Source organism: Borostomias antarcticus (genome assembly GCF_949987555.1).
Source record: "Borostomias antarcticus genome assembly, chromosome: 20".
Lineage (NCBI taxonomy): Eukaryota > Metazoa > Chordata > Actinopteri > Stomiiformes > Stomiidae > Borostomias > Borostomias antarcticus.
The window spans coordinates 15,384,181-15,397,861 of record NC_140253.1 but is presented as its reverse complement, the minus strand read 5'-3'; the positions used below and the strand labels follow the sequence as shown (position 1 = coordinate 15,397,861).

Sequence of the window (13,681 nt, the reverse complement as noted above, 5' to 3'; positions counted from 1 at the left end):
TTCCACAGCCACTTCAGGAAGCCAGGTCTGTGGTTAACTTTGTAGCTGAGCTACGTCAGCTCTCGGAGCATTGTGATTTCGGGGCGGTGCTGGACAATATGCTCTGTGACAGACTAGTCTGCGGCATCAACAATGACCCCGTACAGCACTGCCTGCTTGGGGAAGCGCCACCCCTGACGTTCAAGAAAGCACTGGAACTTTCCTAAGGTATGGAGATGGCTGCTAATAATGGCAAAGATATTTAAACGGGAAATGGGGGATCACAGGCAGTTGCAGTGCATCAGGTCAGTAGAGACACTGAAAAGGGGGCTAGGAAACATGACACTAGTGCACAGGCAAAGCGAGTTGACTGTTTCCGGTGTGGAGGTCCACACTATGCTAATGACTGTAAATTCAGAGAGACTGTCTGCCATACATGTAACAAAAAGGGACATTTGGCAAAGAAGTGCAGGAGTGAAAGGAAAAAGTAAGCCCATGGAGGGAAAAGCTTGTCAGGCTCAGGCAGACACACCCCATCTAGAGGAAGATGATGAGGAGCAAGCATGCTCCTACAACATGTTTGGAGTGGAAACGGATGAGGAGCCTCCAAAGCTCTACTGTGCCACAGTCGCTGTCAGATGGCAGGACATAACGTTTGAGATTGAGTCAGGGCTCAACTCAGAACCGATACAGGGCAGCCCATTCCTCATTTAGAAACTCAGAACCTATACAGGGCAGCCCATTCCTCATTTAGAAACTCAGAACCGATACAGGGCAGCCCATTCCTCATTTAGAAACTCAGAACCTATACAGGGCAACACATTCCTCATTTAGGGGTGCTGGATGTATGCATTTCATATGAGGGCCAGACAGCATGTTCCAGGTTGGTGATAGCCAAGGGGAGCGGGTCCAGTCTTTTGGGCCGTGATTGGCTTCGCAAACTCAAACTCAACTGGCATGTCATCAAGTATGCACAGACAGCAGACCCGACGGAGGGCCTCCTACAGAGATACAAGGATGTTTTCAAGGACGAACTGGGCACACTGAAGGGGGTGACAGTGAAGCTGATCCCGACGCTCCCCCGCGGTTTTCCAAACCGAGACCTGTGCCCTACGCCATGAAGAGTAAGGTCGAAGAGGGGCTAGAGCGTTTGCAGAGGCTGGGCATCATAGAACCAGTGAAGTTCTCAAGGTGGGCAGCTCCCATTGTGCCGGTGCTGAAAGAAGAAAAAGTCAGCACGGATATGTGGGGACTATAAGCTCACAGTGAACCAGGTCTCAAAGCTGGAGGAGTACCCGTTGCCACGGGTTGATGACCTGTTTGCATCACTGGTAGGGGGCAAGCGTTTCACAAAGCTGGACATAAGGTTACCGTGGGCCAGGCCAGTTAGCCTGCCGGCCACCTAGCGACCGATGGCCGTTATCACCGGTGGCCGTTCTGTGATTCTCCAGAACCTACAGTACAGATGGCCAGCACGGCCCTGGCCACGCTTACCAGCAGCTGCTACTGGACGAGGAGTCAAAGGAGTACGTCACTATCAACACTCACAAGGGTTTGTTCAAATATAACCGGCTGGTGTTTGGAGTGGCATCCAGCCCCGCCATCTTCCAGAGAATGATGGACACTTTGCTCCAGGGGATCCCGCAGGTGACGGTGTATTTAGATGACATTTTGATCACTGGGGCCACTGAGGAAGAGCATCTGGCTAACTTAGAGCAGGTGCTGAAGAAGCGCTCAGACGCAGGGCTGAGGCTGGGTGTGTTCCTGGCCCAGAGTGTGACCTACCTGGGGCACAAGATCACAGCGGAGAGGCTCTGTCCACTGGAGGACAAAGTGAGGGCTATCAAGGAGGCCCCAAACCCCAAGAATGTCCAGGACCTCCGATTTTTCCTGGACATGGTGAACTATTATGGGAAGTTTCTCCCCGATCTATCCAGGGTCCTGGCTCCACTGTACAAGCTGCTACACATCGAAACAAAGTGGCAGTGGGAGGTGGAGCAGGAGGACGCTTTCAGAGAAGTAAAAGGGCTCCTCCACTCAGGGAAGTTACTGGTTCATTATGATCCAGACAAGGAAATAGTCCTTTCCTGTGATGCCTCGCCCTCTGGAGTCGGGGCTGTACTTTCACATGGAATGGAGGACGGTGCAGAGAAGCCTATTGGCTTTACCTCACGGACCCTGACAGCAGCGGAGAAGGGTTATTCACAGATAGATAAAGATGGCCTGGCTATCGTGTTTGCTATGAAGCGTTTCCGTCAATATTTGTATGGACGGGCGTTTACAATTCTCACTGACCATAAACCCTTGATGAGCCTGTTCAGTGAGACCCGATGCATCCGGCCGCTAGCTTCAGCCAGGATACAGAGGTGGGCTCTCACACTGTCTGCCTACAACTACACCATCGTATACAGAGCGGGTAAGGATGCCAATGCCGACGCGATGAGTCGGCTGCCCTTACCTGAGACACCGGCTACAACACATGTGCCTCCTGAGACTGTTTACGTTGGAGAGGCTGGCAGAGACACCAGTGACGGCAGCTCAGATCAAACAATGGACAGAGAAGGACCCAGTCCTGTCCCTAGTAAAAACGTACCTGCAACGAGGTTGGCCCAGTGTTATGGAAGGAGAGGACCTGAGGCCATAATCGAAACACAAAACAGAGCTGAGTCTGCAGGATTGCTGCATCTTCTGGGGTACGAGGGTCATCGTACCGCCTGCGGGCCGTGCACAGATTGTGGAGGAACTACATGACACTCATCCAGGTGTGTCGCGGATGAAAGGCCTGGCCAGGTCATACGTCTGGTGGCCGAAAATGGATCATGGCCTGGAAGACCAAGTGAAATCATGCACACAGTGTCAGACCAATCAGAACGCACCAGCACCAGCCCCTTTGCACCCATGGGAGTGGCCTGACCGCCCGTGGTCTAGCTGGCCCATTCATGGAGCAGATGTTCATGATAATGGTGGATGCGCACTCCAAATGGATCGAAGCCGCCATCATGAGCAACATCACAGCCCCCACGACCATCAACAAGCTCAGGCAAGTGTTCGCAATCCATGGCTTGCCTGACTCACTGGTCACTGACAATGGCCCAACGTTCACCAGTGAACTGTTCAGTGAGTTCATGCGAGAACATGGAATTCATCACATACGGACTGCTCCTTTCCACCCAGCTTCAAACGGCTTGGCAGAGCGGGCTATTCAGACGGTGAAGGAGGGTTTGAAGCGCATGACAGGGGACTCACTAATTAGTCGACTTTCACGTCTTACGCCACAGTCAACAATGGGACGTCCACCTGCAGAGATGCTGATGGGGCGTCGCCCTAAGTCAGGGTTGGACATCCTGCGCCCAGACATCAAGGCGAAGATGTAGGAGGAAGCAGGAGAAGCAAAAAGAGAGACATGATCAACATGCACGAGAGAGAGAGCTGAAACCGGATGACAACGTCTATGTGAGGAACTTCAGCAACAACAACCAGAAGTGGCTACCGGGAGTGGTTCTGAGCCAGAGTGGCCCCGTCTCCTACGTTGTTAAGCTGTCTGATGGGCGTGTGTTCAGGAGACATCAGGACCATGTGCGCCTGCGCTATGATGCTGGCTCATGGAGAGAGACTGTTATGGGGTGTCCAGAAGTGGGGCAGCATACCGGGGGAACATGTCCACCAGGGGTGTGGCCGGATAAAGTCTCTCAAGAGGATGTGTCTGCAGGGACTGATGGAACTCCTCACATGGACACGCTGACTCCTCCCATGCCCCCAACGCCAGAGCTAGCCAAGACACCCTCACCAGTGGTGCCTGTTGGGTCACCGGTGGGGTTGCGCAGGTCACAGCGCTCTTGTAAACCGCCAGATAAGATACAGATGTGATGGACAGTTGGTGTTAGTCCACCTGAAAGGTTAAGCTACTGTGTGTTGAAGGTGTTCATTTGGGCAATGTTGTTTTGTGTTTTGATTTGAAGCCTGTTGTGAGGTGACTAGCTCAAGTAAGATGTACTGTGGGCTATTCAGTCTGGAGTTAGATTTTTATTGTCCCTTTGTATTTGGGGAATGTTTGAATTTAAAGGGGGAGGAGTGTTATAAAGGGATTAAGTGATTTATTATACAAATGTGTTATGTTGCATTGTGTAGGTGCGCCCTCTAGGGGTTGCTGAGAGTTCATGTGGGAGTAACGGTCTAGCCTGTGCTATGGAAGGCACGTTTGTCTGTATGCAAGTTGACGATAGAATAAACGGTTAACTGTGGAATATGTGAGTGGTCTTAAATAGACAGAAGTTACCACAATTAGAAAATGGAGATATTCTCTAGCTGCCTGTCTGTGCTGACTGAAGATGGGAGTTGGATAGAGGTCAGGGTTAGGAGTCATTTTGACCTTTTTACTGGTCTTTGGTTCCTCTCCCTCAACACACACACACACACACACACACACACACACACACACACACACACACACACACACACATTCTTTCACACTCCTTGTCAAACACATCAACACCCCCTTTGGCCAGTACCTCTTTCTCTCTCTTTCTATCCCTCTCTTCCCAGTGTCCCTCCCTGGGTGCTCCTCCTCCTTCCCCTCTCCTCCTCCTCCCCCTCTCCTCCTCCTCCTACCCCTCTCCTCCTCCTCCTACCTCTCTCCTCCTCCTACCCCTCTCCTCCTCCTCCTCCTACCTCTCTCCTCCTCCTACCCCTCTCCTCCTCCTCCTCCTCCTCCTACCTCTCTCCTCCTACCCCTCTCCTCCTCCTACCCCTCTCCCCCTCCTATACCCCTCTCCTCCTCCTACCCCTCTCCTCCTCTCCTCCCTCTCTCTTTCTCACGAGAGAGAGGGAGAGAGAGAGAGGGGGGGGAAGAGAGAGTGAGAGAGAAAGAGAGGGAGGGAGAGAGAGAGGGAGAGAGGGAGAGAGAGAGAGGCAGAGAGAGCGTGAGAGAGGGAGAGAGAGAGGGGGGGAGAGAGAGGGAGAGAGAGAGGGAGAGAGAGAGAGAGAGGGGGGTGGAGAGAGAGAAAGGGAGAGAGAGAGAGAGGGGGGGAGAGAGAGAGAGAGAACCAGAGAACCAGGACGGAGGAGAGGAAGCGTGTTGTTCTGACAGCCCTGCTCCCCTCCGTTCTCCCTGGAGAGGGCGGGGCTCGGCCGGCCAATCTTTATGACATGTGTTTTATTCATGCTGTTGACATGCGTGATATCAGTGTCTGACCGCTGGAGCGTGACAGACAGCCATGTCTGGAGAGGACAAGCCCCCCTCACCCCTCCCCCCACACCCCCACAACCCCCACAACCTGTCTCTCTCCCTCCCTCTCTCTCTGTCTCTCTTTCTCTCCCCCTCCCTCTCTCTCTCTCTGTCTCTCTTTCTCTCCCCCCCTCTTTCTCTCTCTCCCTCCCTCTCTCTGTCTTTCTTTCTCTCTCCCTCCCTATCTCTCTCTCTCTCTCTCTGTCTCTCTTTCTCTTTCCCTCCCTCTCTCTCTCTTCCTCCCTCCCTCTCCCTCTCTCTCTCTCTGTCTCTCTTTCTCTTTCCCTCCCTCTCTCTCTCTCTTCCTCCCTCCCTCTCTCTCTCTCTGTCTATCTTTTTCTCTCTCCCTCCCTCTTTCTCTCTCTCTCTCCCTCCCGAGTGTTATGGTGTGTATTGTGAGGGTGTCTCTCTCCTGGACGCCCAGATGTTAACATTGCCAAAGCAAACATCACAAACAGCCACAAGAAGGTTCAAATATGACTGTAACTACCAGTAGGTGAATTGAGTGAATGAGTCAGTGTAATATTTACACATGTATTTAAATGGTAACTGTTCAGGTAGCATGTTCAGTGTGTCTGTGTTCAGTGATCATGTGGTGTTCAGGGATACTGATGGACAGTCTTTACGGTGGTCGTGTTCCATTGGACGTCCTTTTCCTGTCACAACTGCTCACAGGTTTTGGGACTGTTTGCACATTGCTGTATTTCCCCCAGCAGACATGGAGGTCATGTTTTCATCCTTTTGGGTGTTTGTAATCTGTGGGAAGTGTGTATCTCTGATGTCCTGGTTCAGTTGGCAGGTAGTTAACAAGTGAAGCTGGGTTTCCACCTCTCTTTGAGAGCAGTGGTGCCCAGTCTGTCTCCTCTAGGAGCAGGTCTGTCTGTGGTGGTCTCTCTCCATGGTTCTCCTCTAGGAGCAGGTCTGTCTGTGGTGGTCTCTCTCCATGGTTCTCCTCTAGGAGCAGGTCTCTCTGTGGTGGTCTCTCTCCATGGTTCTCCTCAAGGAGCAGGTCTGTCTGTGGTGGTCTCTCTCCATGGTTCTCCTCTAGGAGCAGGTCTGTCTGTGGTGGTCTCTCTCCATGGTTCTCCTCTAGGAGCAGGTCTGTCTGTGGTGGTCTCTCTCCATGGTTCTCCTCTAGGAGCAGGTCTCTCTGTGGTGGTCTCTCTCCATGGTTCTCCTCTAGGAGCAGGTCTCTCTGTGGTGGTCTCTCTCCATGGTTCTCCTCTAGGAGCAGGTCTCTCTGTGGTGGTCTCTCTCCATGGTTCTCCTCTAGGAGCAGGTCTCTCTGTGGTGGTCTCTCTCCATGTGAGGCTGTGCTCTCGGAGTCTCTTCATGGCTCTGCTTGTGTTTGTGTTTGAGTCCCAGGACCCTCTGTCATGGAGCAGGTCTGGGTCACTCTCCTTAGCTGAGCATTTAAATGCTGTTTTTCTATATTTATTGATAATAAGCGCCCATTGCCTAATTCTGCTCTGCATGCATTGTTTTGTCTCTCTCTCCTCTCTCTCTATCGCTCCTCTCTCTTTGTCTCTCTCTCCTCTCTCTCTATCTTTCTCTCCTCTCTCTCCCCTCTTCTCTCTCCCCCTCTCTCCCCCCCCTCTCTCTCTCTCCTCTCTCTCTATCTTTCTCTCCTCTCTCTCCCCTCTTCTCCCCCCCCCCCTCTCTCTCTCTCTATCTTTCTCTCCTCTCTCTCTATCTTTCTCTCCTCTCTCTCCCCTCTTCTCTCTCCCCCTCTCTCTCTCTCTCTCTCTCTCTCTCTCTCTCTCCTCTCTCTATCTTTCTCTCCTCTCTCTCCCCTCTCTCTCTCTCTCCCTCTCCCCCCCCCCCCTCAGTGAGCTGATCTAGAGTGCTGTCCATCCCAGACACTCAGCTCTAGTTACTGGAGCCTCCTGCTTAATTCGACATCATTCCACTCTGCTAAAGATCAGCCAGTTTAATGTGTAATCCTTGATGAATCCCAGATTAACAGTAATCCAAGCCTGTGTCCTGGCAGCGCTGTCCAATTAACCCACCCCCCCCCCCCCCTGCCTCCCCAGGCGTCCTCCATGTTGTAATTAAAACCACGCCATTGGTTCCTTCGTCAGGCGCTTCATCAGAGAGGGATATTCGCCCCTCGCTGTCGTCGACATATTAGCCCAATCGGCGGTCAGCGCGTTGCCGAGGACGACACTGATGTACGGGCGCTGTCAGCGCGGCTCTATTGTACCCCAAAAACACACACACACACACACACTCACACCCACACCCACCCACCCACACACACACACACAAACACACACAAACAAACAAGCCCCCTCCCCCTGTGAGTGCAGCCAGTGCGTGTGGGTGTGGGTGTGGGTGGGTGTGGGTGTGTGTGTGTGTGTGTGTGTGTGTGATGTGCTGCCGGTCCCAGTAATGACTGCAGGCTTTATTACTGCTGTAACTCAGAGCCGAGCGGACTTCCTGTGTAATTCATGTATAATTCAGCGTGTGAGCTCCGCCCCGCAGACACAGTGTGTCACTGTCAGGCCCACGCTGGGGCGGCATGAGGCACTACTGTATGCGCGTGTGTGTGTGTGCGTGCGTCTGTGTGTGTTTGTGTTTGTGTGTGCGCGCCCATCTTTCTCCACAGGCTCAAAACTCATCTCTTTAGGAAGTACTACAACGATCCTCCCTCTTAAGCACCTATTGTATTTTAGATTGCTATTCTTGCACTTTGCCTTCAGCACTAGATTATGCTCTTAGTCACTTGTTTAGAAAGGAGATGCACTTGTGAGTTCCTGCAAGTACAGATGTCGGAAGTTAGAAATGAAAAGAAAAGAAAGTTAGAAAATTCAACTGGTACTCGTAAACCCCAGAAGTAAATTTGAAGACGGGGAACCAGCTAATGTAGCGGAGCGCAGTAGGCTATATGGCTTCAGCACGATACAAAGAAAAAATAAGCTTGATCGAAGGTGTGGATCCATACAAAGTTGACATAGTCGCCATGAGTAAAGATCACTCATTATTGCCAATTATATCCAGACATTAACTATCTTGTGCATACAGAGCGGCAGGTTTGACAGTGAGTGCGTTCACATGCACACTATACGCCGATCATAACCCGATAATGGTAATAATGCGATTATTGAAATGGTCTTGTGAATGCCTTTATCTGATTTCCAAAATCGGGGTAAGGTCTTAACACTAGAACCGCCAAAGATTGTGGGTTTTCATTTGCACATAACTATATTTTAATAAAACATAAAGTCCAACAGTCAATGACTTTCCCTAAAATTGTGTTCTGTTGCACCCCCTATTGTTAAATATATTCAAGATCATTCAAATAAAACAATATTATGTATGTTTTTTAATGTATAGCCTACCTATATTGGCCGCCAGCCGTTCAATGAACGGCTATAGGGAATGCGCAGTGTAAAGTTAGCTATCTGCTTTTTAGCCACCAACAGCTACCGTTAATATTATGGAAGCTGCTGTCGTGAGCTAACTTGCTATCACGGTCTTATCGTGCAGCTTCACAGCCTGCTATTAGCACAGAGCACAAAAGTTGACAAAATCACACTTGCACATCATTAGAATTCCAACCATTTATATGGGATTTATCATTCAACTAAACATGGAACCTGAATACTAACTGATATTTCAACCTGCTCCCATCAGTGATCGGCGCGTCTGCTTGTTTGCGTCCATGAATATCCGACGCAATGATGTTCCATAGTGTCAGAAAACTGTTTAATCACTCCCTATGTAGTTCACTATACAAGTAACACTACATAGGGAATAGGGAGTGAGTGAACCATTTCAAACTCATCTCCAGTCAGCTCCATTAGCTAGCTTACTCATCCTGATGCCATGTTCCATATGAGAACACTCTGCTAGCCCGCTAGCTAGCTAGTTAGCCTACTGTATTAAACCTCTACTTGTCCCGATACCTTGTTCCATATGAGTTAACAGATACAGACCCGACGACAGTTACAGAGATAGATACTATAGATAGATACTGTAGTAGTAGTAAGTAGCCTTGAGAACTGGTTCTCGAGCCTAGTGGCCCATAGGGGAGGAGCCTATCTCCTGTTTCCATAGCGTGAGGCAGCTTGATGGACAAGTCCACCCCCTGGACATGACCCTAGTATGTCACAGAGACTCACCCCCAATCCAACCCTTGATGCTGAGTGCCAAGCAGGGAGGCATCGGGTACCATTTTTAAAAAGTCTTTGGTATGACTCGGCCGGGGATCGAACTCACGATCTCCCAGTCTCAGGGCGGACACTCTAACCACAATAATTAAATTACAACCATAAATAATAATTAAATTACAACCAGACAGATAACAAGGAGTTTGAGAACAAGGTAGGCTCATCTAATGTGCGAGATGAGCTACAGCAATGGGTCAATGAGTAGCCTAGTATTACCGAGCCCTCTATGGGCATGCGAGCGGTGGTGCGGAATGCCGTAAAGCGTCTGTTAGAATAACGTGGGTCAAGTTACTATATGTTCATGAACATTACATTACATTATTTTCTCACATCTGTAGTAGTACACTGGCTGTGTAATGTAAAAGTAGTGTGTGTGGTTTCTTTAAATGACTATAATGTAACGTAATGTGTGTGTGTGTGTGTGTGTGTGTGTGGTTTCTTTCTGAGATTGTGGGAGTGGGGAGATAATTGGGTTCGGAACATTAGAACAGACACCACTATGTTCAAATTCTCTCTCTCTCTCTCTCTCTCTCTCTCTCTCTCTCTCTCTCTCTCTCTCTCTCTCTCTCTCACACACACACACACACACCGATGCATTCACGTGCAGCATTCCTAGCACACCTCCCCTACCCAGACAACACACACACACACACCTACACACACCAGCTCAGCCCATTACCCCCAGACAGCACAGTAGCGAGCAGCGCAGATCAATATCCTCTCCCTGGCCGTGGAGCAGAGAGAGAGAACCATCCATCCCCCTCGGCCGCCCCTCGGCCTCACAACACCATCATCCCATTACCATTGATCTAGAGGAGGTGTGTGTGTGTGTGTGTGTGTGTGCGTGTGCTTGATGTTTGATAGGGGAGGAGGAGGCATACACAGGCATTAAAGGACTAATAAAAATTGAACCGGCAGGAAAGAAAATTGTGTCTCTAAAAAGTGAGCATTTAAATAATAGCCAGTTATTGGTTTTCAGAGATCAATGGTAAATGAATGATAACTGCTGATCCATTCTGTCCAGCACAAAGGCCATGCTGCTGACCAGTGTATTAGCTACAGATTGATAAATAAAAGAGGAACCCCTGTCTGGCTGTTGATGTTCCTAGGCCCCCTTTCATCGCAACACATGTGTTTCCTCTGACAGACTAGCCTCAGGGGGCTCCGCAGCCCTGGAACGCTCTCTGCTGAAAACCGATTGATCTTTCAAAACAAAACATCATCTAATATTCATTTGAGATTGTACAAAAGGTTACCGTGGTGATTTGAATACGCCTGCTGGGTGAACGTGTAGAAATATGAAACGTTGACGGTTTCCTTTATTTTTTTCTTCTTTGCCACTCATTCTTCTCCTTTATTACCTCCCTCTCTCTCCTGCTCTCTCTCCATCTCTCTCTCTCTCTCTCTCAAGATTCAGGATTACAACAGCGTATGCATTAACCCTAGTATTATCCTGGTACGTGTGAACCATACACATGGCAATAAACACATCTTGAGTCAGTTTACAGCCATGTATATGGTTTACACAAACTAGGAATTTGGGTAACGCTTTACCCTTGTTAATAAACCATTTATAAAGCATCTGTTCATAGTCTGTTGAACATTCATTATTACAACATTTATAAACATTAGTAAGCTATTTATAAACGAGTAGTTATGCATTTATAAACATGTTTCAAATGATTTTCTAATAGTTTCTAGGATCATTTATAAGGTATGTGATAATGGTCTGGTCACATTTAATAAATTATTTATGACTAATTAATCAGTTTTAAATGATTTACTGATGATTTGTATAAGGTATGCGATATTGATCTGCTCACAATTTATGGGTCATTATGAATAACCTTAATGCATTGTGAATTCATAAATGTTAGCACATGTAGTAATACCTCAGTTAATGCTTAATACAGGTCTTTAGAAACCACCCAATCATTAGTAGTGAAGTATTTTGCAAGGATTGATCTAAAGCAGACATTATATATATTTATAAATGAGCCACTACTCAAGGACATACGATAGAAAGCAATATTAATCTTTTTTTTTCTTCTCAATGCTGGATCCATAGCAGGTGTGAACAATTTGAACTAATCTACGTTGTGTAGTGTTACAAACAAACAAACAATCAAAGCTTTATTTGTATAGCATTTCATACCCAGAGGCAACACAATGCGCTTTACAGAGAACAAGGGAGGTGGGCATACGACCCACTCTCTACATATTCCAGAGAGAAGCAAAAAAACAGTATCACCCAGGGGCCAGAAAAATGAGCTGTTAAAATTCTTCCTTGACCTCTCTCAACAAGGCGATCGAGCAAGATCCTGGAGTATGTTTGTCTACCGGCTAAGAACATTTATAAAGCAATAAATTTCATTAAATTACATTTTCAGTGTAAGAATGGCAAAAAACATCATAGGAGAGACATGGCAAACACTGGTGTTTGTCTGTGTGTGCGTGAGTGTGAGTGTGTGCGTGAGTGTCTGTGTGTGCGTGAGTGTGAGTGTGTGAGTGTGTTATTGCCGAGGGATGGATTTGAACCCTGGTCTCTGTGTGACAGACCTCATTCTACAGTCATCCCAACTTCAATATTTCAAATTGCAAAGTTTTAGAGGCGCGTTCGGACCGCTCCAGACCACCTCCTTATTCACTGTTGCACAATAGCGGCCAGGAAGCATTGTTGAGCAAGCAAACTCAATCCGTCTGGCAGTAACTGCCTATATTTTAAACTAGTAGGATATATTCTTTGTATTATATTGTGTATATTGTACACCGTATTGTATATTGTGTAGGCTATATTGTCAATAAGCCAGACGAAGGCAACACATTATTATTGAAGCTGCTACTGGGATTTTTGAGATTTTGCCCCTCGACAAGATCCAGAGTTACTGTAGCAACACATGCACAGATGGGGCTTGGTATCCTGTGCGGCGTGCTAATGTGGCGCCGAGGAACAAACCGCAGACCATGTCATCCAGGACTGTCCGCCATACCGGACACCCAACGGAACGCATGGCCTGACGGTTTTGACGAAACCGTGACATGGCTCCTGGAGGATTACCTGGATATATGCTACTGCTGTTTCTCTTGTTCTACTAGGCTACTCGCTTCAAAAATGGCCGACTGACTTATGCAATAACTGTTTCATTCTGAAAATAGGGCCTATATTTTCCTGATGGGATTGATTTTTTGACCTTTGAAATATTACATAATTATTTCGATAAGACTGACTGGCTCAGTCAATTGTGACTGGATGGCTGCGCATGTAGGCAGTCAAATCAAACGAGCTTGACATTTATTTTTGAAACAGCAGGCTAGCATAACCAGTTTGATGATATTTACTTTGATAACTGGCCAGTTGATATATGTTTGCCCATATTACCTAGCCTATAGCTAGACTTTTCCATGGCTCGACTTGTTCCAGCGTTGTGTCCTGGTGTCCCTCCTCCTAACCCTAACCCTCTCCCTCCCCCCAGCCCATCGGTGCGCTGAACCCCAAGAGAGCCGCCTTCTTCTCTGACCGCTATGAATCCTGGGAAGATGACCAGGTGCCCAAGTTCCACTACGGCACCCACTACTCCACTTCCAGCTTCACCATGATGTGGCTGCTACGCATCGTGAGTCACACACACATACACACACACACACACACACACACACACACACACACACACACACACACACACACACACACACACACACACACACAGGGAGAGCCCCCGTGTAAAGTCATTCCTACCATGTTTGCTCAAGAGAAGAGGGAACAGAACAGACATACGTCTAGATTTCAACCCCAATGTGCCTCCATTCCCCCGGTCCTCCCAACGTGCTCCCGCGTGTCACTCAGCCTCCTCCCGCCGGGCCTGCTCTGGACGGATGAGTACAGGGCCACCCATACTGCCCAGTCCTGCTCTGGACGGATGAGCACAGGGCCACCCCTACTGCCCAGTCCTGCTCTGGACGGATGAGCACAGGGCCACCCCTACTGCCCAGTCCTGCTCTGGACGGATGAGCACAGGGCCACCCCTACTGCCCAGTCCTGCTCTGGACGGATGAGCACAGGGCCACCCCTACTGCCCAGGCCTGCTCTGGACGGATGAGCACAGGGCCACCCCTACTGCCCAGTCCTGCTCTGGACGGATGAGCACAGGGCCACCCCTACTGCCCAGGCCTGCTCTGGATGGATGAGCACAGGGCCACCCCTACTGCCCAGTCCTGCTCTGGAAGGATGAGCACAGGGCCACCCCTACTGCCCAGGCCTGCTCTGGACGGATGAGCACAGGGCCACCCCTACTGCCCAGTCCTGCCA

The 13,681-nt window shown here is 49.1% G+C and overlaps 1 protein-coding gene across 1 annotated transcript in view; it reads left to right on the top strand.

Annotated features, from left to right (window-relative positions):
- Nucleotides 1–13,681, top strand: part of lrba (LPS-responsive vesicle trafficking, beach and anchor containing) — a gene marked incomplete at its 5' end in the record, with an annotated part of 387,967 nt that overhangs the window by 235,426 nt on the left and 138,860 nt on the right. The window contains one exon of the mRNA XM_084454694.1: nucleotides 12,849–12,989. Within this exon, the coding sequence (XP_084310820.1) occupies nucleotides 12,849–12,989 (141 nt within the window). The remainder of the gene's footprint in view (nucleotides 1–12,848; nucleotides 12,990–13,681) is intronic.